The sequence below is a fragment of the Pseudonaja textilis genome, chromosome 1 (genome assembly GCF_049901715.1).
Source record: "Pseudonaja textilis isolate UNSWEBS1 chromosome 1, rPseTex1.2, whole genome shotgun sequence".
Classification (NCBI taxonomy): Eukaryota; Metazoa; Chordata; class Lepidosauria; order Squamata; family Elapidae; genus Pseudonaja; species Pseudonaja textilis.
Window position 1 is genome coordinate 213,396,050 of NC_141990.1, and position 27,219 is coordinate 213,423,268.

The 27,219-nt window shown below is 35.6% G+C and overlaps 1 protein-coding gene across 3 annotated transcripts in view; it reads right to left on the bottom strand.

The window, feature by feature from the left end:
* The window catches only part of PDIA5 (protein disulfide isomerase family A member 5), a 222,016-nt gene that overhangs the window by 93,316 nt on the left and 101,481 nt on the right, over positions 1–27,219 (bottom strand). For all 3 annotated transcript variants that reach the window (XM_087920413.1, XM_026708029.2, XM_087920411.1), the window contains exons 4-8: positions 23,994–24,077; positions 21,636–21,681; positions 12,100–12,192; positions 7,889–7,949; positions 1,593–1,660 (exon numbers count right to left, since the gene is read on the bottom strand). In XM_087920413.1, coding sequence (XP_087776539.1) covers positions 1,593–1,660; positions 7,889–7,949; positions 12,100–12,192; positions 21,636–21,681; positions 23,994–24,077 — 352 coding nt within the window. The remainder of the gene's footprint in view (positions 1–1,592; positions 1,661–7,888; positions 7,950–12,099; positions 12,193–21,635; positions 21,682–23,993; positions 24,078–27,219) is intronic.

Below are 27,219 nucleotides of genomic sequence, written 5' to 3' on the forward strand. Positions count from 1 at the left end.
TTTCAAGTACAGTCAGGTTGGATGGCGATGATCAGCGGACAGCCACTTTCAGGTCCCTCCAGAGATGTTCAATAGAGTTCAAGTCAGGGCTCTAGTTGGGCCATTTTGGGACATTCACAGTTATCCATAAGTCACTCCTATGCCATTTCGGCTATGTGCTTAGGATCGTTGTCATGGTGGAAAGTGAATCTTCAGCCAAGTCTGAGGTCCTGAGCATTGTGGAACAGGTTTTCATTGAGGATATTCCTGTACTTTGCTCCATTCAGCTTAACCATAGGTGGACTCCAATCAAGTTATAGAAATATGTCAGTAATGATCAAGAGAATGGGAGGCATTTGAGCTAAATTTTATGTGTTGTTGCAAAGAGTCTGAATACTTATGCCACTTGATATTTTAGATTTTTTTTATTTTTAATAAATTTACAGACATTTCTAAAATTCTGTGTTTACTTTGTCATTATGGGTTACTGACTACAGATTAATGAGGAAAAAAAATGAATTTCATAACAAAATTGACAAAAGTAAAGGGGGTCTGAATACTTTCTGAATGCACCATATATAAAATTACTTTCCTTTCCTTATTGATAATTCTATCATTATTGCCCTAACAAAGATATCATCTCAATATGAACTCTAGAATTTTCTGGCATACATGGTTAACTTTGCTTTGTGTCACTTACCAATTCAGGACACAGTCTTTAATAATTTTACATTTGAAGAAGATTTTGCATTACCAGTCTTCCTGCAATATTAAATAGCCTCTACATTTTGTAAGCTATGAGACAGTAAACTGCAATGGGCCCTAATCTCAGATCATGTATACTCAATGAAACCTATTTCTTTTACCACAAGACACTATATATATTTTATCTACATATTTCAGTGCACTCTTGAAAGCAAGTAATTAATATATTGCTCATGTCCAAAAACACCCCACAACATCAAGTCTTTTTGCAAGTCTTTTCACCAGATATAGCACTCTGGCACAAGAAAAATAAATGTATGCAAATTTTCTGAGAGGTCATGGACAGACTCAACCAGAGTTACAGATGCACTCATCTAACATTACAGGTGTCAGAGAGGGACAGTCCAGTCCAAGACTTTCTATGCAAATGTCAATGCAAATGACACTAATTTGTAAACAATGGTCTTGGACCAGTCACTCCAATTCAGCCTAAATTTTCCCAGTGTGTTACTTCTGAAAAACTGTCTACCTCCCAGAAGAAATGGGGAATGTAAATGTGATTAAATACAATAGGAGGGAGAATTGGAAACACTTGATTTCATGGTACTGCATCACTTTCAATTCAAAGTAACCTTCCCTGGAAATAAAATAGCCAGATGGGAAATCTAATTTTGACTTTATGTTCAGGTATAACGAGGAACCATAGAATCCTGTTCCAAATTGATACTTTCAAGTAAATGTTCCCAGAGGATTAATATAAATAAGATAATATTTCTGTTTGCTTTTTAATTTAAGCTTTTTTACATTCAGTAACTATTACATATTAAAAACATGCCAATAAAGAAGCTTTACTTTTATTAATGAAGTAATTAAAAACCCAAAAACGTCTTACAAGACTTTTTACTTACATACATGCCCTTCAGTTCAGTGGATGCTTGTTGGAAAGCTGGCACCATTCTTTTGCAAACTCCACACCCTAATACAAGATATAAGGGAAGAAATACTCACTCTTAAATTTATCTATAAAGCAAACTGAATGAACAAAGTTCCTCCATGCAATATGCATGCGTGTGATTGCAGAATGAAGGACTCTTCATTAACGGTCATGGATCATAATTATAGCGATCGTATGTCCTTTATTATAAAGGATATCCTTTCACAAAAACGTCTTTTAGATTTATTTACTTGTTCAAAAACTCCCTTTTGTCCTTTATTTTGGGCCTTTAAATTTTATTGTACAAATAGTATGACATAATGTACAGCCTTTTACTTTGTGTAAAAAATTATGGAAATCAAGTTCCTTTAAAAAAAATGTCCATATATTATTTGATATTATTTTTTATTAAAATTTGCATTTTGTAAAGTTTATCTTAATTTTTGATTCCTCAATCTCTACTTTCCTTTGTAAAACAAAGTTACAAACATTACAATATTTTATTATTATGAACCTTTTTAAATTTGTCCCTTTTTCAGGTTTGTCCTTTACTTTTTCCCCATGAAAATATGGTCACCATAATCATAGTCTACCTTGGCAGTGTAGTGCACGTTCATAGATGTTTTTGCAACTTCCCTGGGAGATCTAGAACCTAATTCTTTCTGCTCCTAGTCTTGCACCTTAACCAGTACACCACATTGGCTCTCATACTTTGTGTGTGCATATGCTTTAAAATGCATACAATTATTCCTGACTTGCCAAAATTATTCTTGAGTTAAACATTTCTCCTGACCTTTATACACCCAAGTGTTCAGCAATCAAAAACCTATTTCATAATATTACCTTTCTTAGATTCATTCCAAATGTGAAGTGAAAAGATAGATTAGAAACCATGAACCTGTGTGTACCATTGCTATGAAATACACAGAATGAAATTGTTTTTAGAAAAATCATTTTCAAGTGCATGGGGGTATTAATGTAGCACCTTTCTGCAACTTTTTAAAGTAGCGGTATCTTTTCTGAGGCTTGTGTGACAGGCCTCTTCCGTAGCTACAGTAACTTTAAAGAGTTGCAAACAAAATGTTTAATATATATCCTGGACCTTTCGAGGAAATGTTTTAGAAGGAAACCCAAGGTCTTACCCAGCCCTAAAACACTCATAGATGGTTGAACGAACATGTGATCTTTCAGAGAAATACAAATACCACCCATGTTCAGTATTTCTATCCAAAATAACATTTTTGCACAGAGAAAGTCACCAGAACAAGAAAAACATTGCTAAGACAGCTAATAATTGGTGGCCATATTTGAATACATTTATCCTTAATTGTAGCAATTTTCAAAGCTTTTAACCATTCCACTAGTTTTTCAGCCAGAGTTATTTCCAAAATTTTAATTACTATCACTTCAATGAGCTTTTTAGAATATTACAATAGTAAATTTAGCAGCTAGAAACAGGAGCTGATTCAATTGTTGCATCAATGTATAGAAATAATGATCAATAAACCAACAGCAGGACTACTTCTGAAACACTGTTGCATTATCTTCCTATTTTCTTCAAGAAAATTGGACCTTTTGATTTGAGTAGTTGGGGTTTGCCACCAAAAATAGGGCAATCTGAGATCAATTCTGCTAACACTAACTCCAGAAAGCTGGAGACTTATATAATTTACAGGAATATAGTGCCACCAATAGAATATATTCATGGTAAGTTTTAATAGTATTTTAAAAATATGTTTATAGAAATCCCTTGTAGTATTGTATTTTTCCTTCCAGTGGGGAATTAGAAGATTAGAGGAGTTTTGGACAGGTTCTTCAGAAATGTCTTATGATTAGTTTACTAAGTGAATATTTGAAGTTGCAATAAAGTCAGTCCCAGAGCAGATGTAACCTTTAGAAAGCAAAAGTCAGACTTTCTCCCAGATATAATTTTAAATATAAGATAAGGTTAACGTCATTTAGACAAGCAAACTAAGCAAGGCTCTGGTAGGGATCTACCTTTTACTGATAATGGTTTTAAGATGTTTAGCCTGGAAATGGTCCAATATTGATACGGGTATTTTCATACTAATCCAGGTCAGAAAATGCTAGCTATGGAAAAGGATTCTCAATCTGTTATGATAGTTTTATATACTGGAGGAGAAACTAGTGGAGCAGGAAAGTCAGACCAGAGAGGCTGTTTATTTCACCTGCAACCACTGGTACAAAAACACAGTGAAGTTCATGTACTCAGTGATATACAATTGGTTCATAAAAGCAGAATTTCTGGACTAATAGCAATATATACAAGATCTTAAAAAAAGAAAGAAACCCTATAGCTCAAAATCTATTAGGTAGTTGGAGCCATGGATGCATAGAATTTTATTTTCAAAACCATTAGTTGTATTAGCCATATTTATGCTGTTTATAATATATTATTGATCTGTTTGCTCCAGTCTATTCATCTTGTTAATGTTTGTTGTATAATTGCAATTTCCTTTCTCTGTATATATTTGTGGGTTTGCGCGCACACGTATCCTCTTGTTCCTACTTCAATTTGCTGACTCCATGCCTAAGCAACCTAGGGTCTGCTCATGAGTTCTCAAAGCTTATTTGATTAAAAAGGAATTTAGCTGAAGCGTTTTTCATCATATTAAACATAAAAACAGTACTGTAGCCCTAGTGTTACTTTGATTACTAAGGAGCAGTAACCTTCAAAGAAGATCCCCCATAAGTATCTAGAAGCATTTGACAGCAGAGTCAGAAGACAGATTTTTCATTAAAAGAGGGGGCAAAGCCAAGTCATCTGAATTAGAAACTGACTAGTTATATATAGTTAGATAGTCTGAAGGACAAGACAATACTTCTAAAATCTATGAATATCAAATTAAGTGTTCTGTGTTTTTTTTTAATGTTAGGTGAATTAAATTCAACTTTTGGAGATGAAGATTGGTGATTAAGATCTAAATTGGCCCACGTTAAATAAATAAAGCCAGTAGAACAAAATTGTCTGTTTCATGGAGATCTATTTCACTTACTCTTAGAACATAGAATAATAGGGTTGGAAGGAACCCTGGAGATCTTCTAGTTCAGCCCCTGCTGAAGAGGAGACTCTATACCATTCTGGACAAAGGCTGCCCAATCTTTTCTTAAAAACCTCCAATGATGGAGTACCCACACCTTCTGGAGGTAAGTAGTTCCACTGATTGTTCTCACTGTCAGGAAATTTCTCTAGGTTGGATCTCTCTTTAATGACCTTTAATGACAAATTACTTCTTGTCCTGCCCTCAGGTGTTTTGGAGAAGAAGTTGACTCCTCCTTCTCTGTGACAGAAGTACTGGAAGACTGCCACCATATCACCCCTAGTCCTTCTTTTAGTTAGACTAGACATACCCAGTTTCCTAAATTGTTCATCTTATGATTAGCCGCCAGACTTTCATCTTTGTTGTTCTTTTCTGAACTCTTTCTAAGATCTCAACATCTGTTTTGTATATGGTGACCAGAACTGGATGCAGTATTCCATTGAACACCATTGCAGAATCAGGAACATCAGAATCTAAAAATACTTGGGAGGAGAGATTCTTGTCCCCAAAAAGAATGTAAGTTTTGAACATATCCAAACGAATAAGGTAGAAATGAGTTCTAAAACCATGCTGGGGAAACCTGCTTAGGGGAATGCCCAAATTGAATGACTCAGATATACTTTGTAAGAAAGAAATTCATAGCAGAAAATAAGTTATTTGCTAGTGAATAAAAAAGAGGAAGAGGGCCTTTTAATATCATAGCCTGAAGGAATTATTTATAAAACTAAAGCAAACATTATAACTTCAACCAACATAAAAACAGTGGTCAATTGCAAGGCATGCTGTGAACCAGGAAACAGCCAGGCTTTTCTGAGATAAATCTAAAATTTACAAAGAGCCTACAGAAGTTTCAGAGAACAGTATTGAAGAGTAAATATGCATGAAAGACAAATATGCTATGTCCTAGAAATAAACAGTATTCTGAAAGGATTATTTAAGAGCTTATCACCTTAAGGGAAAATTGTGGGTTTTTGCCTTTTTACAAACAACACCACTCCACATATATCCGATATGATTCCGCATATATCCAGTAACATGAATTAAATTTCATCCTGCTAGTTCCTGACTCTCTTGGTAAATGGCTAGAATGCCACTATATTCAGCCATGACAAGGTAAAATCAACCCTTGCAGGTAAATAGCTTCTTGTGGAGCAATGTAAATATATTATGTAGCATCTTCATAACAATGCAAAGTATTTTTGCTGAGGAACACCACATATCTATTTAATACAGTTATGCACGCATTCACTTTCAGATTTGTTACAACCTGATTCCATACTTCTTTTTCCCCCCTTTGCTACAAATTCATTTTTGGAACTTAACAAAGTTACCTGTTCATGTGGTAATCCAACCCTTGCTAGCAGAATATAAATAATTTGCAATGATAAAACTGAGAGATCTCATTGACAGTGTTTTTCATTACTGAAATGTAAAGCAGCTTTTGCCAAGCTGGTATCTTCCAGATGTGTGTAGTGTGCAACTCCTATCATTCTTAGTCCAGAAGCAGGACATAAATGACTGTGCTTGTTAAGAAATTTGATATGTTTCCTAAACAGGCAACAGAACTATACTACAAGATTGGAAGCAGAAATCTGGAGAAACATGTTCTTAGGGGCATGTCGTTATCTCACAGTGTGTGTTAGATAGCACCACTGTGGTCAGGAAAAACACTACTATTATTTGTTTTGACTTTGCCAATTTCGTGTCTGGCTACAAAAGAAATTCAAGTGAAATTATGATTTCAATACATCCTGAAGACAGAGGTTTCCTGTCAATACCATATAACTTTAAAAAAAGGATATGTAGAAAGAATTCACTCCTCTGATAATTTGCAATTCAATGTGAGTTACTTTGATTAAAGAATATTATGAAATACACTCCCAGTTTTTCTAAAAAAAAAAAAAAGGCTGATAGAACCATGAAACATATATTCAATTGTTTTCCTATGGAAGATGAAGCTGAGGTTTTAACTTTCAGGCCTATGTCAAATAAAAAATTGGAGTTTAGTTTGGCTTCCATTTATTCATCCTAATTATAATTGGGAATGAAGATTCATAAGGATTTATTTTCCTCCTGATAAAAGCTTCATTGATGGTTTTGGCCCCTTGTAACACCACAAGATACTACAACAAAGACAGGCAGGATGTTCGGTATCACTAGGATCAGAGTTAAGGAAATGAATTCTGTGATATGTTTTTGACATGCCTGCAGTCCTAGATTCTAATCACTCACAATGAAAAGCCTTTATTCCTCATAGAGGCTCACAGAAGAAAAAGATATCCATATGGCTAGCAATAGTAAAGTAGGTCATTCAATGTGCCATCAGGCACAAATGTACCTAGATTAAAAAGACAAATATGCCCACCAATTGAGTTTGTCTGCTGGTGACAGCATCCATGCAGTATTTTTGTCAGCCTTACAGCTGTAGCTCAACACTGGGAGTTTTTTTCTATAGTTTTTTCCTAATTTAGCCAAAACTCTGAAATTTCCAGATGGTCTCTAATTCACTTAGGCAGCTTAGATTGCATATTCTAATTTACGTAGACAGCTAAGATCAGCTTAGGTTGGCTGTTACCTGATAAATTTGCAGAAGCAATTTTTGTGTATTTTTACTGGAGGAACAGGGGTGTGGCCGGCATTATTTCAAACTTGAGATGGCAGAGATTAAAAAAAAATATCTATTGAATAGCTACTGCTGTTGCAGAGAACTCTCCAAGGTACCATTTTATTTATTTTTGATGGGTTCTCTTTTACAATGATTGCTGGTTGGGGCAGGATATTATTCTCTTGACATGTCCAAGCCATTTTAAGAATGATGGCAGGGCAACTTAACTACAGATCCTTAAATTACAACAGGAGGAAATGGGTATTTGAAGAAAGTTTATTGTATTTAAGAATAGTCTGAACATATCTGAAAACTAGAAATAAATGTGCAAGGTCCACCTGAACCTGAGTGTCCATTTTTTACATAACTTTACCAGATAAAAAGAGTAAAAGAACATCATTTGAAATATTTTTATACTATACTGCTATGTTTGTAGTAAATTATGAAATAAAAACTGAGGAATGAAGAATATCAAATGCAGAGTAATGAGCAGATAGTGAATGTGTGCTGTCAGTTTTCTATGAACAAATGGAATAATTTAATACTGGTACACAAATATCAGTAAGGGGGCTGCCAAATTTTTAAAAATATTGTATTACTCACAAGGGGCATAGAACATCAACAGAACAGGTTTATCTTCTTTCTTCAGAAGTCTTTTCAGTTCCTTAAAACCAAAAGAGAAAATAAAAAATATGAGATTTATGAGTCTTTACTTCACATATTTTAGTTAAAATTCCAACAACTATTGGAGCCATTTGATAGTACTGCCACATAGTTTGTGATCTGGTTGTTATCATTAATTCCTCAATTAAAAAGCTACAAACAAATGGATGATTTGTTATCAACTAGGGCTCAAACACTTCTTACTGAAGTTCCCATATTTAAAATACCTACATTTAAAAGTGCAACCAAAATGTGCAACCAATTCCAAGATTAGAAACTTAATTATAACCACTGCTAGTGTTTGCCTTCAAAGTACTTTTAATAAGAGTGTCCTAAGACCATCCTTGAGGTCTCCATATAATCAGACTAGCTGGATAAATCAACTAAGCTTATTACTACTTCATTATGACCCCAATGTGCTAGTACTACTTGTACAGATTTTTATATTGGTGCTGAAAAGATGTGGATTTGAATTATGCATTACTATGCGAGGACAGAATGCATTGGCCATATCCAAGTAACCATGTAAGACTTATGAACACAGTTTACACAACTCAGTAAACCATTTCTATCTAAGGATTATATTTCAATTGAAACTTATAGTTTAATTCACTAAACTTAAGAGTTTAACTCTCTCCCAGCCTTATACATCAATAGGATCAGATGTTGATTACAATGCAGCTCTGCTTCTTATATATATTATGACGCATCTGAATTCATATACACAAAGTATAGACCATGCCTCAAAACAGGGTGAGCCTATACAACCTCACTCACATAGCTGTCTATATTGCAAAAGACAAGGCTATAGCACCAACAAATTCTAATGTTTTATTGATGGATAAATCCAAAACATATTAAAGAGTTGACTTTGCACTTGTATTTAAGACACTTAAATGATTGATGTTCTCTTTTAGAATTAGCTCTTAAAAACACAACAATGAAATTTAAAATCATGATATATCGAATAACCAACTATGATAAAGTTAAAAAATAAGGCAGTCTTTAAATTGGCTACCTAGGTAAAACCTCGACAACTGAGACTTAATTTAATTAAAGATCACAGAAAAGTCCTTGGGTCTTGCCAGTAGACCAATACTATATACTTCTTGGATTAGAAGCCTTGATAGGGCCCATTAGTCACTGTATTTATTATCTGAATATTTGTCTTTTGCAATATTCTTCACATTTTATTAATATTGTATTAATTGTGAGATATTTTTATTGTAACATTTATTTGCCATAGAAGTACTTCTTGCTTAACAATCATTTGTTTAGCAGCTGTTCAAAGTTACAACAGCATTGGAAAAAGCGACTTGTGACTGGTTCTCACACTTATGACCATTGCTGCATCCCTGTGTCAGATGATAATGATTTTACTGTTTGGCAACCCTCATGCATTTACGATGTTAACAACATCCCGTGATCTCCCTTTGAAAGTTTCCCAATCCGCTTCTCACAAGCAAAGTCAATGGGGAAGCCAGTGGGAAGTTGCAAATTGTGATCACATAGTGTCTTGCTTGATAATCATGGTAATTTGCTTAACAACTGCAACCAAGACTGCTGGAACTGCTGTTGTTAAGTTGGTGTGATCATAAATTTTGTTTAATGACTGTTTCACTTAGTGATGGAGTTGCCAGTTCCAATTCCGTGTAGTGTTAACTGAGGACTACCTGTAAACTTCCTAGCACATTTTTAGGACTACGTTTCTTCCCTCTGTGATTTTGTTTTGCTTCTTTGCTTTCCCAGCTACATGAAGAAGACTTTATGGAACTATAATTTTATTGAAATAAGTACTGCTTTGACTTTCTCTTGCTTTTCATCTTATTGTTCAAAAACCACGACCAATAATTTAAATTGCTAATGTGCAATTCATACATTGTGGGAAACCATCATGCCCTATATAAATAAATTACAATAATTTGGAAGCTTCTGTGCAATGGATCCTTAACTGCACAGAAACCTAATATCAGAAAAAATATTTCTGATTGTAAACTTACCTGTTTTTCCTGTGACATTATAATTTAGCAAATAATGTGTTCAGACATACAGTAGGTAAAGACCTATTTAATGTTGGCTCATTTTTGCTACCATTGTTGAAATATTATACAGTTCAGAATTCAAACATTTTCAAGAACCATGGTTTGTTCAATGCCAAAAGCAGGAACTTCTAGTCCTATCCATGGACCCAAGAAGGAAGAATATAGGAGCCAAAGAACCTATGCTAAGATAAAACTGTTGATATTATACAGACCATAACATATATTATTCAGGGGCTGCCACACAGCAGACTATAACAAACATTATTTTAAAATAAGATTAAGAATCTCTGGTAATAACTGTATATTCAGGATGTTTGTCAAGTTCTTTTTCAGAATGCAATCAAATAGAAAAAATAACTTGTTTCCTTTAACCAGAAACAAATCCAAGATAATAGGAAGACACCAAGAGTTTTTTAAAGCTACCACGATGAGAAAGGCATCTTTTTAAATTGAAAATAAGCCCTAGAGAATCTGCAACTGAGAGCAGAAAGGTGAACATTAAAAATTAATCTTCTGACAAATGTGAATGTCAAAGTAACTGTTGCTAATAGTGGAATGAAAGCTAAGAAACTGAAATGACTATGAGAGTAATCAATTAAAATTTAAATTTGATTAGAATGGAAAGAAAAAATAGACACTAGAGAAGGAGAAGCAAGTATAGCAATGTTAGGTTTCATAATAAGAGTATAGAACATAATGCAGTATAGAACAAAATTAAGATTGCACGAGTTCATCTAAAAATATTCAATGCCCTTGCCAAATTTGTCCATATTAAATACTAAAAACTGTTTCCTCTAAAGTCAAAGAACTTTCTAATGACCCTTAAATATAACACTAGTCCTTCAAACCTAGAGGCGAGGGATGCTTCTCTACGTCTATCTATTGGCTGTGGTTTACATCAGAGTTTTGAAAAACAATACAATGTCAGCATTCTGAGAACCAAACAACAGAATATATTAATGCTTAGTTATATAAGAGCAACTGAGACACATGGTCAACTTTTGGAGACTACGGGTTACACTTCTTAATTAATTCTGCTCCACTTATTTCAAGCATCTACAGCAAGTCATTTTTCTTTTACAATCTATATAAAAACAGCTAGGAAACCTTGACCTCTGATAGTTCAGCTTGGAGACTAAATATGCAGTATGGCCTTCTCCAATTCGAAGAGATACTTGTTCAGCAGGCTGAGGCAAGGAGGCAGTCCCGGAACCAGCGAAATCTGGGGGCTGGACAGGGGACAGATTGTATCTGTCCTCAGTGTGGAAGAGATTGCCACCTCTCGAATTGCCTTTTCAGCCACACTAGAAGCTGTTTTAGGACCTCTTTTCAGAGCACGATACCATAGTCTTTCGAGACTGAGGAATGCCAATGATAAAACATTCAGAGAATCTCTTGGTTCCCGATCAATTAACAGTTTGATCAATCATTTCTAGGAGAAAGAGGTTTAATGTCTGCGTAAAAGTGCATATTTTGAATGAACACAGGAAGCAGTCTTATGCTGTCAGATGGTTAGTTGATTGAACAATGGTGTTGCCTTCACTGAATGTCAACAGCTGTCCCTGGTTTCAGAGGTATGGTAGCCTCTCCCAACCCTATCTAGAGATGATGATTCTGAACATTCTTCATATAGTTCTGCACACTTTCATTCATTCTTCAAACCTTTCCTTTAATCTCAGCCAGAACCTACCAATCATTTGTCCAGGCAGTATCATTAGCTAGCAAGCTATTAAGATCCATAATCCCATGCTGAAGTATACCAAGACAATTAGAAGCTGAAGTTTTCAAGGACCCTTCAGTCAAAGAAGCCAACATAAATTTAGTCACTCGTAGTGGCAGCTCAAGATGAAATATGCTTTGGGGTAAGATTCATGCTATTATCTTAGCAGATTCTGAAATAAATCCATAGCTAGCATGAGGTGGTGCCCAATCAGGGTCTCCTTTCCTATTCTACTGAACAAATATGCTCAATGTATTTTAGCTTGCAGTGCATTCAGTTTGCTAGACTAGCACTTTAAACATGCCAGAATAAAAATGCCCATTCCTGATATTTATGTATATGTTTTTTAAAATGTCCTCTAATGTTAATTACAATTCAAGGGAGCTTACCTTTTCACTGTCAATATGGACAACATCTTTGGCTTCAGGATCTTCCTCCCACAATGGAGCTCCTTCAGGATCCTTTAGAAAGGCAACCAGTGACTAGAAAAGAAGATACAGCCCTTTAATCCCAATTACAATAGATCTGACAAATGCTGTCTTGGTCTTTCGGACATGAGAAATACAAATATTTGGCTTGCTTTTCCAGTGAAGATTTTAAAGAAATTCTGTCCCCTGATATGTTTCTGTTTAAAAACAGATTCAAAGTATTGAACCAAAACATGGCACTTTTAGTAATTTCTTTAAGGATTGGAATTGGGAGAAAGCCATGCTGAATGTCTGCCTGCCTGCCTGCCTGCCTATCTATTGCACCATCCATCTCATCTAAGTGACTAGCCAGTTTACAATAAAGCTACTAGTCAGACTGTTCTGAGGACAAGGACAAAGGAATGTAAACTTCTACAGTTCCACGATGGAAAACTAAGATAAAAATTGAATGTTGTACAACAGAAATATCTGGTTACTGAAAGACTATGAATTGTCCAATGTACTAGAATAGAACTTGACTATTTCTTATAAGCTGAAAATTAAGTACGACTTCAGTTTCAATAACCTGTATCTCAAGATCAATGCATATGTTTTATTATAGACTTAGCATATACATCTTTCTCTATATACGGTATAGTTGTGTATCCATCTTTTAAATTAAATGTTCCATCATTTATTTACTAGATCTATGTTCCAACTTTCATTTAGGAGCTCAATATGATGTAGAGAGCACTCTTTCCTTTTCTCCCCACAACACTATGTGATGGGGTTATTAACAAGAGTATCTCTAGGAGATAAGAGAGTCACAAAAGCTTTTTCTAAAAACAAACATAGATGCCATGGCCAAATTTTCTCCGTATATCTATTCAGCGGACCCTAAAATCATGAAAACATATGGGAATTAGCAATTGTAAAGAGTGCTGGAATAGGAAGGCTATATTTTGCTTCAAAATAAGATGTGGTTTGGCTGCTTTACCTACCTTGTTTTAATATATGATATTTTTGGTCTGTACTTTTGCTTGAAATTAGGGCATGATGCTTAATGTATCTGTATTTTATGACCAGCATGTCTATTCTTTGGATGATGTGTGCAATGTGTGTTGCCCATTTTAATTTTCTAGCAATGGATGACTGACATATGGTACATGGAAAGTTTACTTGTATATTCTGAGACTCACTGGTCTGCCTTTGTGGAAATGCATGTTTTGTATAACTGATCACACCATTCTATAAGCCTGTCCACAATATATGTGCAAGGTTCCAAATATTACTCAGTCCCCCAAAATAGCGTGGGGCAGAAAGGCATGGTGCTATTTCAGTCCAATTTATACAAGGAATTTCTTTTCACTGAAAAAGTATGACAAGTTACAATGGCTTCCTTTTGTCAAGGATAATAAATCCAACCAATTCAGCAACTCCTAAATTTTTAACTTTCTAAAAGAACAGTTTTATTGAGTTTTATTTTAGCTTTCTCAAAGAACAGTTTTATTGAGTTTTATTTTATTTAGTTTTAACAGTTTTATTTTCATTTGTGCTGAAATCTGAGAAAGCTGAAAGTCTTGGAGTTGCTCAATTGGTTGGGTTCGTTACTCAGAACATTGACTCCTTCCTTCCTTCCTTCCTTCCTTCCTTCCCTTCCTTCCTTCTCTCCCTCCCTCCCTCCTTCTCTTGAGAACAAAAACTATATCCTGTGTATCATTCATGTGAATGCAGGGAGTCCTATCCAGTTATTTAGATGCACTGCACACACCCTTTGCCTTTCTCTGCTTCTCCTCAGATTTATCAGTATAAGTTTTCCTTGGGGCAGTCCTGAGGGACAGGGAGGAACTAATCTTTCAAGTGTTAAAAAAACTGGCTGCATTATTTAGCTTCAGAAATTCCTGCATACCAAATTCATGTGCTAGATCTGGAATCTTTAACACAGAGGCCACAAACATTTCTCTTGGGACTCCAGCCTTCTTGATTATTTTAAATAAATCCTCCTTTAATGTAAAAATAACTGGATACCTAGCATGTTGCAAAATTCCCTGTATTCAATATAAATAGAACTGAAAAAGATTTCATTCCTGAAGTTACAGTAGAAGAGGCAGCATGTTGCTATTTTCTCAGTTTACTATTATTCTCTGATACTTAAACTCATCTTAAAAACAATGGGAGATCTAAAGTCAAGGTAGTTTCTACAATCCAAGGTTTGTAAGGCAAGCTAAAAGCTGAGGAATTAAGAAAAAAATTCTATACAATTCCTTTCTGATCTGACTAAGAGATATGATTAAGATGGGACAACTATTTAAAACATTTAGATTTGGTGATTTCTTTCCTTTATTAGCAAGTCTGCACATGTTAATATCATAGCCTTATGGATATTTATTCTCACAATCATATCCATTTCAACAGTATTTCCTCAAATATGAAAAGAAGCTCAGACTACATATGTTTTTTCCATAAGCTAACGTTACTTATAAGCTCCATGATCTGTTGTTGATAATTGGGCCACTGAACTTCATTAGTATGCATTCTGTTTCAGCTAAACCATTACATTCAGAAAATTTAAATTATCTATCAGATTGCCAATGTAAAATGAGCTAATTTCTATGTGTGGAAAACAATAAAGACTCAACACAGATTCACGTAAGTGTGATTGTGGATGAGTTCCTCTCAGACCTGACCTTACTAATGGGAGTCAATACCTATCTTACTGAGTTTAATGAGGTAAAGGTAACATCTCTTTCACCTTTCATCAAATTGGTTCTGCAGTTTAATAATCTAGGTTTATCACAACTTCTAAATCTCGTTTTGGGTAACTTAAGGGACAAACACTGCTTAAGAAATCATTTTCAAAAACCTAGAAGAAACCTTATGCATTCATTCAGAAGAAGCTGCTGAAGGTTTGAGAGGAATCTCCACCCCTCCTAGACATAATCTTATATTTGTATAAAATGCCACAGTGGGCTGCAGCCCAAAAAAGAAAATATGTTTAAAATACAAAAGAGCATATATGGAGAGCTTCGTTTGTTCTTGCTGATTTGACACAAATGAAGTGTTGAATCTATTAACAGTTTAAAAACAGCATACACAAATTAAAAGCAAGAGCACAAACAGCAGGAGAGGATTCTCTTCAGAAAGAGAGAGCGATTTCAAAGTAAAATAAAAGTTTGATCCTAGAGTAAATTATATAAAACAAATTACATTTTCTAAGCAATCTCTGCTGAGTTATTGATATAACTGTTTTTGTCTCTCTGTTATTGATAAATATACAAATTGTGAGCCTGAAGGGAGGGAATGATTGCTTTAAAATTGGTAATAACAAACACAACAGAAGATTCTAATGTGAGTTTTAGTGTCTTTTAGCATAACGTAGACAATATTTTATCTGGAGCCTAATTTTTAAAGTCTTCAAAATTTTATTTATGAATTAGAATCTGTTATCACTGAATAGCTTTCCCTAACGTCCAGATATATGTGGGCTGCAATGTTCAGAATTCCAGTAATCTCAAAGAACAGCAGGTTGCAGAGAGCTCTGATGTAAAAGGTTGTAAGAAAAACAGAATGGATTGAAATCAGAAAAGGTGACTGCTGAGGTATTTTTGTTTTTATCCACATGTACAGAATAAGAGAGAGAGGAACTTTAGCATACTGCCCAGCTGCATCATACACGACAAGATTAAACCCTTCTTTTTGTTCAAAATCAAACAAATGTTCAGATTAGAATATTATGTAAATAGAATAAGCTTGATTTAATCTGCAGAATCTTTCTCTGTGAATAAAATTTTAAATTCAAACGTTAACAATATAGATACTGGTTGCTTAGTATTAGCAGGATGAGACAGCTTTAAGGTTCAAAGAATTCTTCTACTCAAACAGCCGTGGCAAGATTTCACCAGGGGTGAGATATAAAAAGAAATGCCCCCTGGTAGGCATAACTGTCATATAATTTTGCAGATGTGGTCATCGGCACAATTTAACAATTGTTATAGAGTCTAGATAATTATTTCAGGAAGGTTCATTCTTATTTCTGTTGAACAATCATTAGAAACATTCTGCATACTACTTTTAGCAGAACAAATGTTGGAAGCTTGTTTCAAGTGCCAAATAGATCCTGTATTTTTTTTCAGCTGTATTTTTTCATTACATTTGATTTAGGCAAAACATTACAGTGGCAGCTACCATCAGTTCCAGCAAAGGACAAGTTCTGGATTGTTTTTATTTTAAGGTTCTGTCAACAATACTTTTGAATTATGTTCTGGACCTGGAGGATAGCTGTTTTATCAATTAATCAAATGTTTATTGCCAATGTACATGTGTAAATTGAAAATTATTATTAGAATAGAATAGAATTCTTTATTGGCCAAGTGTTATTGGACACACAAGGAATTTGTCTCGGTGTAAATGCTCTCATTTTCTCATTAGTTTAGGAGAAGGCTATATCTAAGCACTAAGTAATCCCTACTTGGCTTTTGTCTAGCTAGTAAGTGTTTGGTAAGAAAACAGTTCTTTTCTCTTTCTGAAAAGAAGTTCTTTTTGATTACTGCTGGGTTGGGTATTTCTTCTCTAGAATTGCATGGTTAAGCCTTAGTATGCATTCTGTTTCAGAATATAAGTAGTCCTTGCTTAATGAATGAACATTCAGCATTCAGCTTCCATTCAAAGTTATTGTTACACCAAATGAGTGGTACATGAGTCCAGTTCCCAAGGTCACATGATCAAAATTCAAGTGCTTGGCAGTCCAACCACACTTACAACTGCAGGGGCACTTCAATTCTCCACACTTGCCTATCTCCTCATCGCTGACCTTTTGGTTACCCTGCACAAAATCTCAACACCTCTGCACCCCACAGGCCCTGACACACACAACTGATTGTCACCATCTTCCTCCCACTACAGACAAAGCACACCCTGCCTGACCCTATGCTGGCTGCATTAGGCTCTCTTTTCAAGGCTGCTTGTGCTTTTCTCCAAATAGCACATATCCTTCTTGCAATGCTTCAGAAAGCTTCCAGAAAGCTTCTGAGGCTTTGCAAAGCCCTGGAAGAAGGCTACACCTACATTCTTCAAACTGCCTGCATCATTTGTAATGGCATGTGGGAATCGTATGCCTCTTTGGAGATGGGGTGGAGATGCTGCCTAGGGAGCAGTCAGTTATTTAGAGAGCTTATCCCACAGCTGTATAGTCGGCAGAACAAATGGCTCAAGAGGGACAATCCCTAAGTTCGTGAGCTGTAAAGGAGATGGAGGAGAATTGTACTTTCAGACTTGCAAGATTCTATTAATGTACCTTTACAGTAAAGTAGAATTGGCTTATTTCAAGGATCTTCAAACTTGGCAGGTTTAAGATTTGTAGACTTCAACTCCCAGAAATCCTGAGCTAACATGACTGGAGGAGGAATTCTGGGAGTTGAAGTCCACAAGTCTTAAAGTTTTCAAGTTTGAAGACCCCTGGCTTATTTGGTCAATTTTTATGTCAGATCTATCTGATAAGGCTGACATCGTTCTTGTGATGCTTTGGAAAGTCTTCAGAAAGCAGCAGGCTCTTCCTCCTGTCTCCCAAGGTCATTTCCACATACCATTACAGCCAACCTTGATAGAAGTAGAAGATCACTCAACAAGCAAGTCTACTGCCAGAGAGGAAGTTTAGAATTGTTGCCTGGTCCAAATGAGCAGCTCTTTTTGAAAATGATTCTCTTCTCCCTATAGGAATCACTGGGGAGGTCGGTGTCACTCATACTGGCATAGGAGGCATACTGCAGTCCCCAGAGGAATCCAAGAGAAAGGCCTTCTCCCTCATTGCACCTGCCCTCTGGAACATCTTGCCCCCAGAGTGAGGGTGGTCCCCAACTCTTCTGATCTTCTGTAAGAGCCTAAAGACCCGTCTCTGCCAGTTGGCTTGGAGATCCAAAGGGGGAGCATCACAGTGGAGGTAGCTGATTGATTAACAACATATCCCACTTTCCTCCCAACCTGGTCTTGCCCTCCCCATATTTTAATCAGGCTATATTTGCTATATTTGGCTGTGAATAGTATTTTATGAATGCTTTCGTCTTTAGTCAGTTTTTATTTTTTATGACTGTAAGCCATCCAGAGTAAGGTAAGATGGACGGCCACTAAATTTTATATATAAATAGTGTGAGAAAGAAAGTGATGTGGCAAGCATACTAATAGGAGAACACTTCAAAATACACATGTAAGAATACGTAATGTAAATCCCCCTAAATATAACCAAATATGGTGACCATATTGTGAATTCCTACTGTTTTCATATACACAAAAAACTATGCTGAAAAACCATATTTTGCTATGTTTTTAGATCCGTACATCATTTTCACTAAACTTATTCAATGACACAAAGTGCTAAAATATTAATGCACTGGAGTATCATAATTATTTAAAAATAGTTAAAAGTTCAAAAGGTTTTACTTCTTTCTTGAGAGAATAAAATAGAACCCATAGAGATTTGAGCCATTTCATAGCAATCTGTTTCATTGTTCTACACCTCTTACTCTTAGGAAACCTCTCCTGATGCCAATTAAAAACTACTTTATTATAATTTTTGTCCCATTTTCTGGAACAACTCTGAACAATTCTGCTCTATTTGCTAGTCCTTCAGATATTTGAAGGTAGCTATCATGCCTCCCCATAGTCTTTACTTCTGCAGATAAAGAAGATACTACATTTCTAAATATTCCTGACATGGTTTTCCTTCCAGGCCCCTTTTAATCTTGCTTGGTTTCCTTCAGATATGCTCCAGTTTATCAGTGTCCTTTTAAAAATGCAATACCCCAAAAGGGATGAAGTATTCTAGGTATTTTCTGACAAAAACAGAATAGAATAGAACAGTGGCTTTTCTCTATCCTGAGGCTATTCCTCTGTATATGTAGTCTAGGTATCATTGACTTTTCTGTGACTGCATAAAACTCTTGCTTCATTCAGACTATGATTCACTAAGACCCCATCATCAGACAACCCTAATCTCAGCCCCTGGTCCACGTCTTGTTGGAAACTGGACCGCACAACCAGTGGGCAAGCTAACGAAGCTCCTTTTGTGCAAGCAGCAAGCGAGCATACGAAACTATCCCCTCCCCCCACCATAGAGCCAGAAAGGTTGAGGATCTCTGCACCAAGACACCCAGATTTTTTTTTCTGCATGTGCTGCTGCTCACTGTGAAATAGGATTCCATTACTGTAATTACCTACTGATATCTCTCTCCTTCCAGGAATTAATCAATTTCCCTTTTAAAGCTATCCAAAGTTTATGCGTATGAAGTAATTTATTCTGTCTACTCTGAATCCAACAAATGTTTGCAAAAGCAAACACCCGCTCTGTTCTCTTTATGCACTTTGCAATTTATAAGCTGTTTTAATGTGCCCCCTTAGTTAACCTTATTTTGCTCAATATAAAGGAGAGTAAATACTTCAGTTGCCCCTCACAAAGCTGCTTCTGTAGCCTCTGTATGCTCTTTTCTGCACCTTCTCTACCTTTTAAATATTTGAAAGATTAAAACATAAGCAGAACATTTCATAAAAACATAGAAAACTGACAGCAGAAAAAGACCTAGTGACCTGTCCATCAAGCATGTCGTTTGAGTTATTTTAATTTTTTGTCAGATAACGGACATGTGTTTATCCTAAGGATGTTTAAACTCCATTACTGACAACTAACCAGTACCTCCACTAGAAGTTGGTTCGAAATTTCCACTTCTCTTTCTGTGAAGTAATACTTTCTAACATTACTTTTGAACTTCCCTCCTGCCAGTTTGGAGTTATGCCCCTGGGTTCTTCATTTTTCCTTAGTGTCAAAAATATTGCTTTCTAGAACCTTATTCACACCCTTAATATATTTAATGGTTTCAGCCATGTCTTTCCCTTCTGTCCTCCAGTATATACTCAATTTTTCCAATCTCTCTTGATATAATTTGTCCCTCAGACATTGCACCATTTTTGTTGCCCATCTCTGCACTTGCTCAATCTTGTCAATATCCTTTTTTTAAGTGAGGTCTCCAGAACTGGGCACAGTTTTTCAAATGGTGTCTGACTAAAGTGGTATTTTCCTCTTGGTGATCCCTTTAGTGATGCATCCCAGAATAATTCCCCCCCCCACCCCAAATTTCAAGGGTAGCTACATTACAGAGGCTTAACTTATTCAAAAATGGGACCTTTCCCATGCTAAATAAAATGGATTTATATAAATTCATAGCCTAAAGTTGCCCTGGGACATTTGAAGAACTTCTGTAGGTTATGATGAAAATCTGGGGTTACATTTTTACAAGGTAAATTCAACTGAGCTGATCAGTGGACCCAAGTAGCAGAATGCTTTAAAGATACCCTGGAGTTCAATACAGTTAGTTCTCATTTAGTGATCATAATTGGGACCAGCAACTCTGTCCTTAAGCAAAGCAGTCATTAAATGAAAATGTAACTGTATTTACGATCTTACTTCAGCTTTCCTTTACCAATCTGCAAAGATAATAAACGCAAGGATTGGTCACAAAGTTTTTTTTTTTATCACTGTCGTAACTGAGAATGATCGCTAACAAAAGACTATCTGTACCTCACTTGAAATAATTGCAGAGCCAGAGCCAACTAAAATCCATATGCCTTCTGAGTTTTCTTTGTGAATTATTTTATTTCTCAAAGCTACTACTGTGCTAGGTCTAAATTTAGAAGTCACCACACTAGAGGTACTCAACCTTTTTCTGTAGAGAAAGAGGACAACCTCTGCTAAGTTACCATTCTGTCTTGATCCTCACTATTTGCCTACTTGGAATTGGGAACCATAAGCACAACTAAAAAAAGCCAAAAGTCTCCAAATTTTGGCAATGGAATCACCTTCTAGGCAAAACCCTCAGCAAATGGGCACTTGCCTCTGACAATGGTTCTAACCCCAGAGATGGTGCTTTTTTAACCTGGTCTATTTTCTGGTGTCCTCTAGAGGCCTTTTTTCTTTGTGTAAATCCTATTAAGGCCAGGCAGGAAAGAGAAGGAAAACAATGGTTAGGGAGGAAGGCCACTTCACCCATTCTAGACTGAAGGCAACATCTCTGTGAGTTTAATCTATGTCTCTAATGAGATCTTGGAAAAGGCCATTTCATCTCTCTTTTAATCTTGTTTCACAGCAGATGAAAAAAATAAAATAGAAAGATGGGTATTTTCCCAATCACTCTCAGTTTCATGCTTTTAGATATAGGCTGGCACAAAAGGGAATTTACAGCAAAGCCAAATCTTCTCATTTAAAACAATCACAATAACCATCCTCTCCCTTTGTTAGCAGATTGCAACGAAGCTGCAATTTAGCATTAACTCAATCTAGTTAATCACACAGATTCATAGGATGTTTGGCATGCATAGGTACAGGAGATTTGAGACCTTTTAGGTCACTCAAGCAGCTGTTTACAAAATGTACCACCTCTCTCCCATCCAAAAATAAAGCTGCATATATTAACACCTGTTCTACATACAAAGGCAGCCTTTCTTTTCCAAAAGGTTTGGAACAACTGTAAATTTACCTTCAGTGTAAATGCTCTGTTATATTCAGTGTGAAATGCACCATCTCTGTAAAGAAGAAAAACAGTAATTAATTTTAGCAACGCCATTCGAAAATCACGCAGCTCTTTATTCTGGCCAGACTAACTGAACTTTTTGTCATTTTGCAAGCCTGTACAAAACAGAATAACGAAAAACAAGTTTTTGAAGCAAACAGGTCTCTAATGGGCAATCACTTCCATAAGCCTTAATGAGACCATTTACCATAGAGCAGGTTTAGGGAGTGGCAGATACCCAGGGGAATTTCCATTAACAGTGCACTGCTCTGTTTAGGCAGCTTAATCCCCACCGAACAAAAGCAGACATGTGCTCAAGTCCTCTGAAATCAATGAACTGATAAAATTCTTTCAGCTTACTCAGGAAACATTGGTAGAGACCACCTTACTGAAATGAATCAAAGAATATATAGGTAGCTCAAAGTAACTCAAAAGTGTTGGTATTAGTTTCTGAATTGTTTTCCAAATATAACTGTCTTTTAAAACACTAGTCAGTTCAAGATCATATTGACATAATTTTCCCTATTTCTTTCCCACTGGATTTGAAAAAAAGAGCTAATTTCCAGAAATCACTTTGACCCTCAATTACTGCTGCTTGTACTGGAATAAAAAAGATTGTTATTGATCCGTAACACATTTTAATTGAGGCAGTTCTCCAAAGGTGCAACACACTGTTGTTATCGTAACAAAAATCTTGATAACAATAAATAAACCCAAGAAGCCAGCTGTTTATAATTCTATTTACCATCTCACTATAGAAAAGAGAGAGATGACAGCCAGAATGATGAGGCCCTGCCTACTTATGATGCCTGCATTTTTTTAGAGTGAAAGAATTGGTCTTGTGCTAGCTGATCAGCTCCAAATTCTGAATGAAGCCTGGCCATTTTTGCTTCTTGTTATTCTTGCTGAGCATTTTGTCCTGAACATGGAAGTGAGTCCATGAGCACGAGAGATAGTTGATGACGTTGATGAGCAGATATATCAAAATTGCCAGGCTGCAACTTGCTCCAAGAAATATGAAGTGAACTAAAATTCTGCATCCCTCTTTAATTAGACAATAAAGAAGTAACACTTGGTAGGGAAATATTTAAGGAATTGTAAGCCTCTGTCCTGGTGGCAACCATTGAGTCCTACTTCTTGTAAAGGAAGACTGAATCAGACTCAAGAAGACTATCTCTTGGAGTTCCTGTTCAAGGAAGTGTAACTTATGAAAACCACAGTTGTCACTTTTCTGTGCCAAGGGAATGACCTCTACTCAAGAGCAATGACATCTGGACAGTGGTGGGTTCAAATTTTTTTACTGTGGGCATGGCTTGGTAGGCGTGGCAGGGGAAGGATACTGTAAAATCTTCAGTCAGAGGTGGTATTTGTCAGTTCTCCAAACTACACAAAATTTCCGCTACCAGTTCTTCAGAACTGGTTAGAATTTGCTGAATACCACCTCTGCATCTGGAGCTTCAAGAACAATGCAAAGCAAGCTAATGTTAGCATTCTTTTGAAATATGAATGGGGAGGTACACAAAACATGTATAGTTTAGCTTGGCAAGTTGACTGAAAGACATTGAAACAAAGTTTTCTTCATACCAACCTGAAATGGGAAATTGTGGCCTGTATTTCATAGGACTCCAACTTTTAGCAAATGCAAAGATTAATCAAGCTCCATTCCAGTACCTGAGTTCCCCCACGGACATCCACAATACACATAAACAGGGGGTCGAACTCAACCTTGGGAATAATTCAAGCAGATCTGGGGCTGTCCAGGATGTTAAAAAGTTACAAAGCATTCAATGTAGAAATCAGATTTGTATCTGTTATATATAGTAATCTAGATTAAGCATTTTAAAATCATATTAATATGCACAAGGTGGTTAAGCAAAGATTTTGAACTCTCATGGAACTCAATAAGAGAAATTGATTCAACTTCAATGAGAATTTAACTTAAGACTACCAGTTTATTGCAAGCAATCTTGGACATCTTGCCAGCATGGGTTTTAACCCTCACAATGGAATGCACTGGCAGTCAAAATGTGGAGGAAGCTGAAACTAAAATACAAATATTCAATGAAATAACCACTGCATTAATGAGCAAGATTATTCATACAAGATACAGGCTACTAGCCTATTCTGATTTAGACTTAAAGGGATTTTTATAAGCCACCCAAAGTCATTGAGAGTTGGGTAGCCATATAAAATTTCTTAAATAAATAAATGAATAAATGTATATCACCCTGTGTAAGATTGTAGTGTGCAACAATGTCATTCTCAAAGCCATGGAGCATCCTAGCAATTTCAATGTAACATCCATTAACCCACTCATGAACATACTTGTAGTGTAGTAATTCTATCCCTTTCTCTTTCAAACCAGGATCAACTTTCATCTTCTTGCATAGTTTTCGGCTTTCTGAATCACTACAAGAGATAAATGAAAATATTTTATTTTTAATAAAATGTTAGTATCATATTACAATCAACATTAACTATAAGCATATTATTCTAGTTTAGCAGCTTTATTTAAAGTGCCTAATTCTTTAGATCAAATAAAAATCCACATTAAATATCAAAATTTCAGTTGTATGTTGAGGTAGATAATAGATAATAATTTTTGAGGATTTTGATAATATTTCCTTCATAGAGAAGTTAAAGCCATTCTATTTCTATATACTTTAATGGTAGCAGTTGTGATTGTTTCAACATGGTTTAATGTTTTCTGATTCTAATTTTATGATGTAAATGCTTTAAATTAATTTTTCATTGTTGCTTGGTTGTACATCAACTTGGCGACCTGCCAGGCAGGAAATTCTATTTGTGAATTTGAAATCACATTAGAGCCTGAAGAAAATGCAACATCTAGCAGAACCTACTTTATTCGAGATAAACAACCTTAAAAAAAAAGCAAGTTTCTTCTTATAATATTTTTCTGAACCTGCTTTTTCCACTATACCAGTTCTCAATGAAAACAATAACGATTAACAATAGAATAATGAAATACTAACATAAAACCATGAATGTCCCATGCTTCAGACAGATATGTTTGACTACAGGTAGTCCTCGATTTACAGTAGTTCATTTAGTGACTGAAAAAAGTGACAAATGACTATGTTTCACACTTATGACCACTGCAGCATCCCCACCCCAAATTTCAGATGCTTGGCAACTGACTTGTATTTATGACCGTTCCAGTGTCCTGGGGTCATATGATCCCCTTTTGCAACCTTCTGATAAGCAAAGTCAATGGAAAAGGCAGATTCACTTAACAACAGTGTTACTATCTTAACAACTGCAGTGATTCACTGAACAAATGTCTCTCCCTCTTTCTCTCCCTCTCCTTCCCTCTTCCTCACTATATGCCGTGAGGATTAATCAATTTTACACCTCCTTGTACTGAGACTTAATTCTAAATAGTGATTGTTTCAATTAATACATGTGTTTTAGATGGAATTTCTGGCAAATATACCTCCATGCATGCGCACACACAAGCACACAAATATTTCTGACATTCACTCACATTTAGAAGGGGAAAACCTAGGATTATTTTTAGATGAAGTTGGCAAGATGAAGAAGCTGGATGTTGCTCAGAATATTTATCCTTCTTTTTCTGTGATTTACTCCCAGATAAGTTTTCCAAGAAGTGTTATAGAATGAAAATTCCACTACTGAGAAAGCCCTAGCACAGAGACACTTGGACAAATGCAAGTAAGAACATATGAAAATACACAAGAATATGTATGGAAATCAGATGCAACTAGATATGTTTTAACTAGATTTTCCAAACCCTAGACAGAGAATTTCTATTTTTTATACATTAATTTTATTAAAGATTGTAAGTATAATAAGCAAAACTAATACAAGATGAAAAAATAAAAGAGAGTACAGAAAAATAAGATAAAGGGAAGAAAATAGAAATAGAAAAGAAAAAATAAACAAAAATACATGTGTGTGTATGTGTATGTGAGAGATTTCTCATCTTTTCACAAGTATAAACAATTTTAGTAACTTACCACCTTCTCTTAAAATACAATAAAATGATCTCTTCTTCCCATATCCTACTTCTTACATATAAACAAATGTATAAAGCCTCATTGTTTCACTCCTGATGTTAGCAAAAATCTAAGGGTTACCAGAAACAACAATATATCTATTTTAAATCAGATCAAATAAACCCACTTTATATTCCTTTCTTTTATTTCTAATATTCTTTAGTCCCTCCAAATCAGTGGTTGCCAACCAGTGGCCTGGGGACCACTAGTGGTCCGTGAGAAAACGTTGATGGTTCGCAGAGAAATGTCAACCCCAAAGCAATTAATCCAGGCTTCGTGGGAACACAAGGCTGTGCTGCCCACATAGTCAGCAGGAAAACAAGGCTTGCATCCCTTGCATTGTGAACAACACGAAGTAGTGAGGGGAAGGGGGAAAGGGCAGAGGGGGGAACTTGCCTGGTCACCGGGCTGCTTCTTTCCGCTACTTTCTTCTGCTGCTTTTGGCTGCACACAAGGAAAGAAGCAAAAGTCTTTCTTTCTCTCCCCCAAATTCCACCAGAAATGAGTCTCTGGGACCCTGCAAGGCATCTTGCTCCAAGAGGCTGCACTGGCAAAGACTCATTTTTCCCATTTTTTTTAAAAAAGTTCTTAAACTTGTTAAAACTTCTTCTTTCACTGAACATTGAAGGGAACTCACCTGGTACTATATAACTTGTTAATCCAAACATTCCTAATAACTTAAAAGCAATTTCTGAAAGTGATTAGAAAAGGAAATATGTGAATTGAATGTCCTTTCAAAGGCAGTGATTGAGGTTTGAGCAAGACAGTTATTTTCCTGTCTCTTAACCAGCTGGAGACCACTGCCTGGAACATTTGTGGACAGTCTCAAGTCCTCTCCTTATCAAGAGAGGAATTATTGAAGAGCTGGTCTCCTTCTCACCGTTTCTTCAATCCAGTTTTTCTATTTCTACAGATATTTTAAACTAAAATGATCCTACAGTTCAGTAATTCTGAAGGAAACCTATAAATAAACATTCACATTTGTCAGAAAGTAAATAGGAAAGTTCTGTCATAATCATTCTACACATTTTATTTATCAAACACATATTAAAGAGAATAGTCACTTATTTTTTAATCTGGAATAGAGTTTCCAGTACTTGCAATTTGCATGTTAAAAAGATTACTTCCTCCCAAATACATAAAAGGATGTAACAAAAATGTTCAAGACTGGGTCCAACCAAAGTTAGTTCTAAGAAATAGGCAACTATAATAGATTTTAACACTCAGTTTGACCCTTAGAAAACTAGCTGACAAATAAGTACTTAGAAGTTCAACTGATGAGGCTTCAGCCAACAGCAATTTTAAACAAGAGAAATAAGAACTAATCAGCAAAAACTGATTAAGGAATTCTGTTTCAGTAAAATAGCTAAAAATAAATACTATGCATGTTTATATATGTGTGCATGCATACACACGTATACATATTTTAAACAGTGTATATGTGTGTGTGTGTGTGTTATACAAACATAAATATCTAAATAGCTCACACTACAAATATAAAAAATGGTTACAAA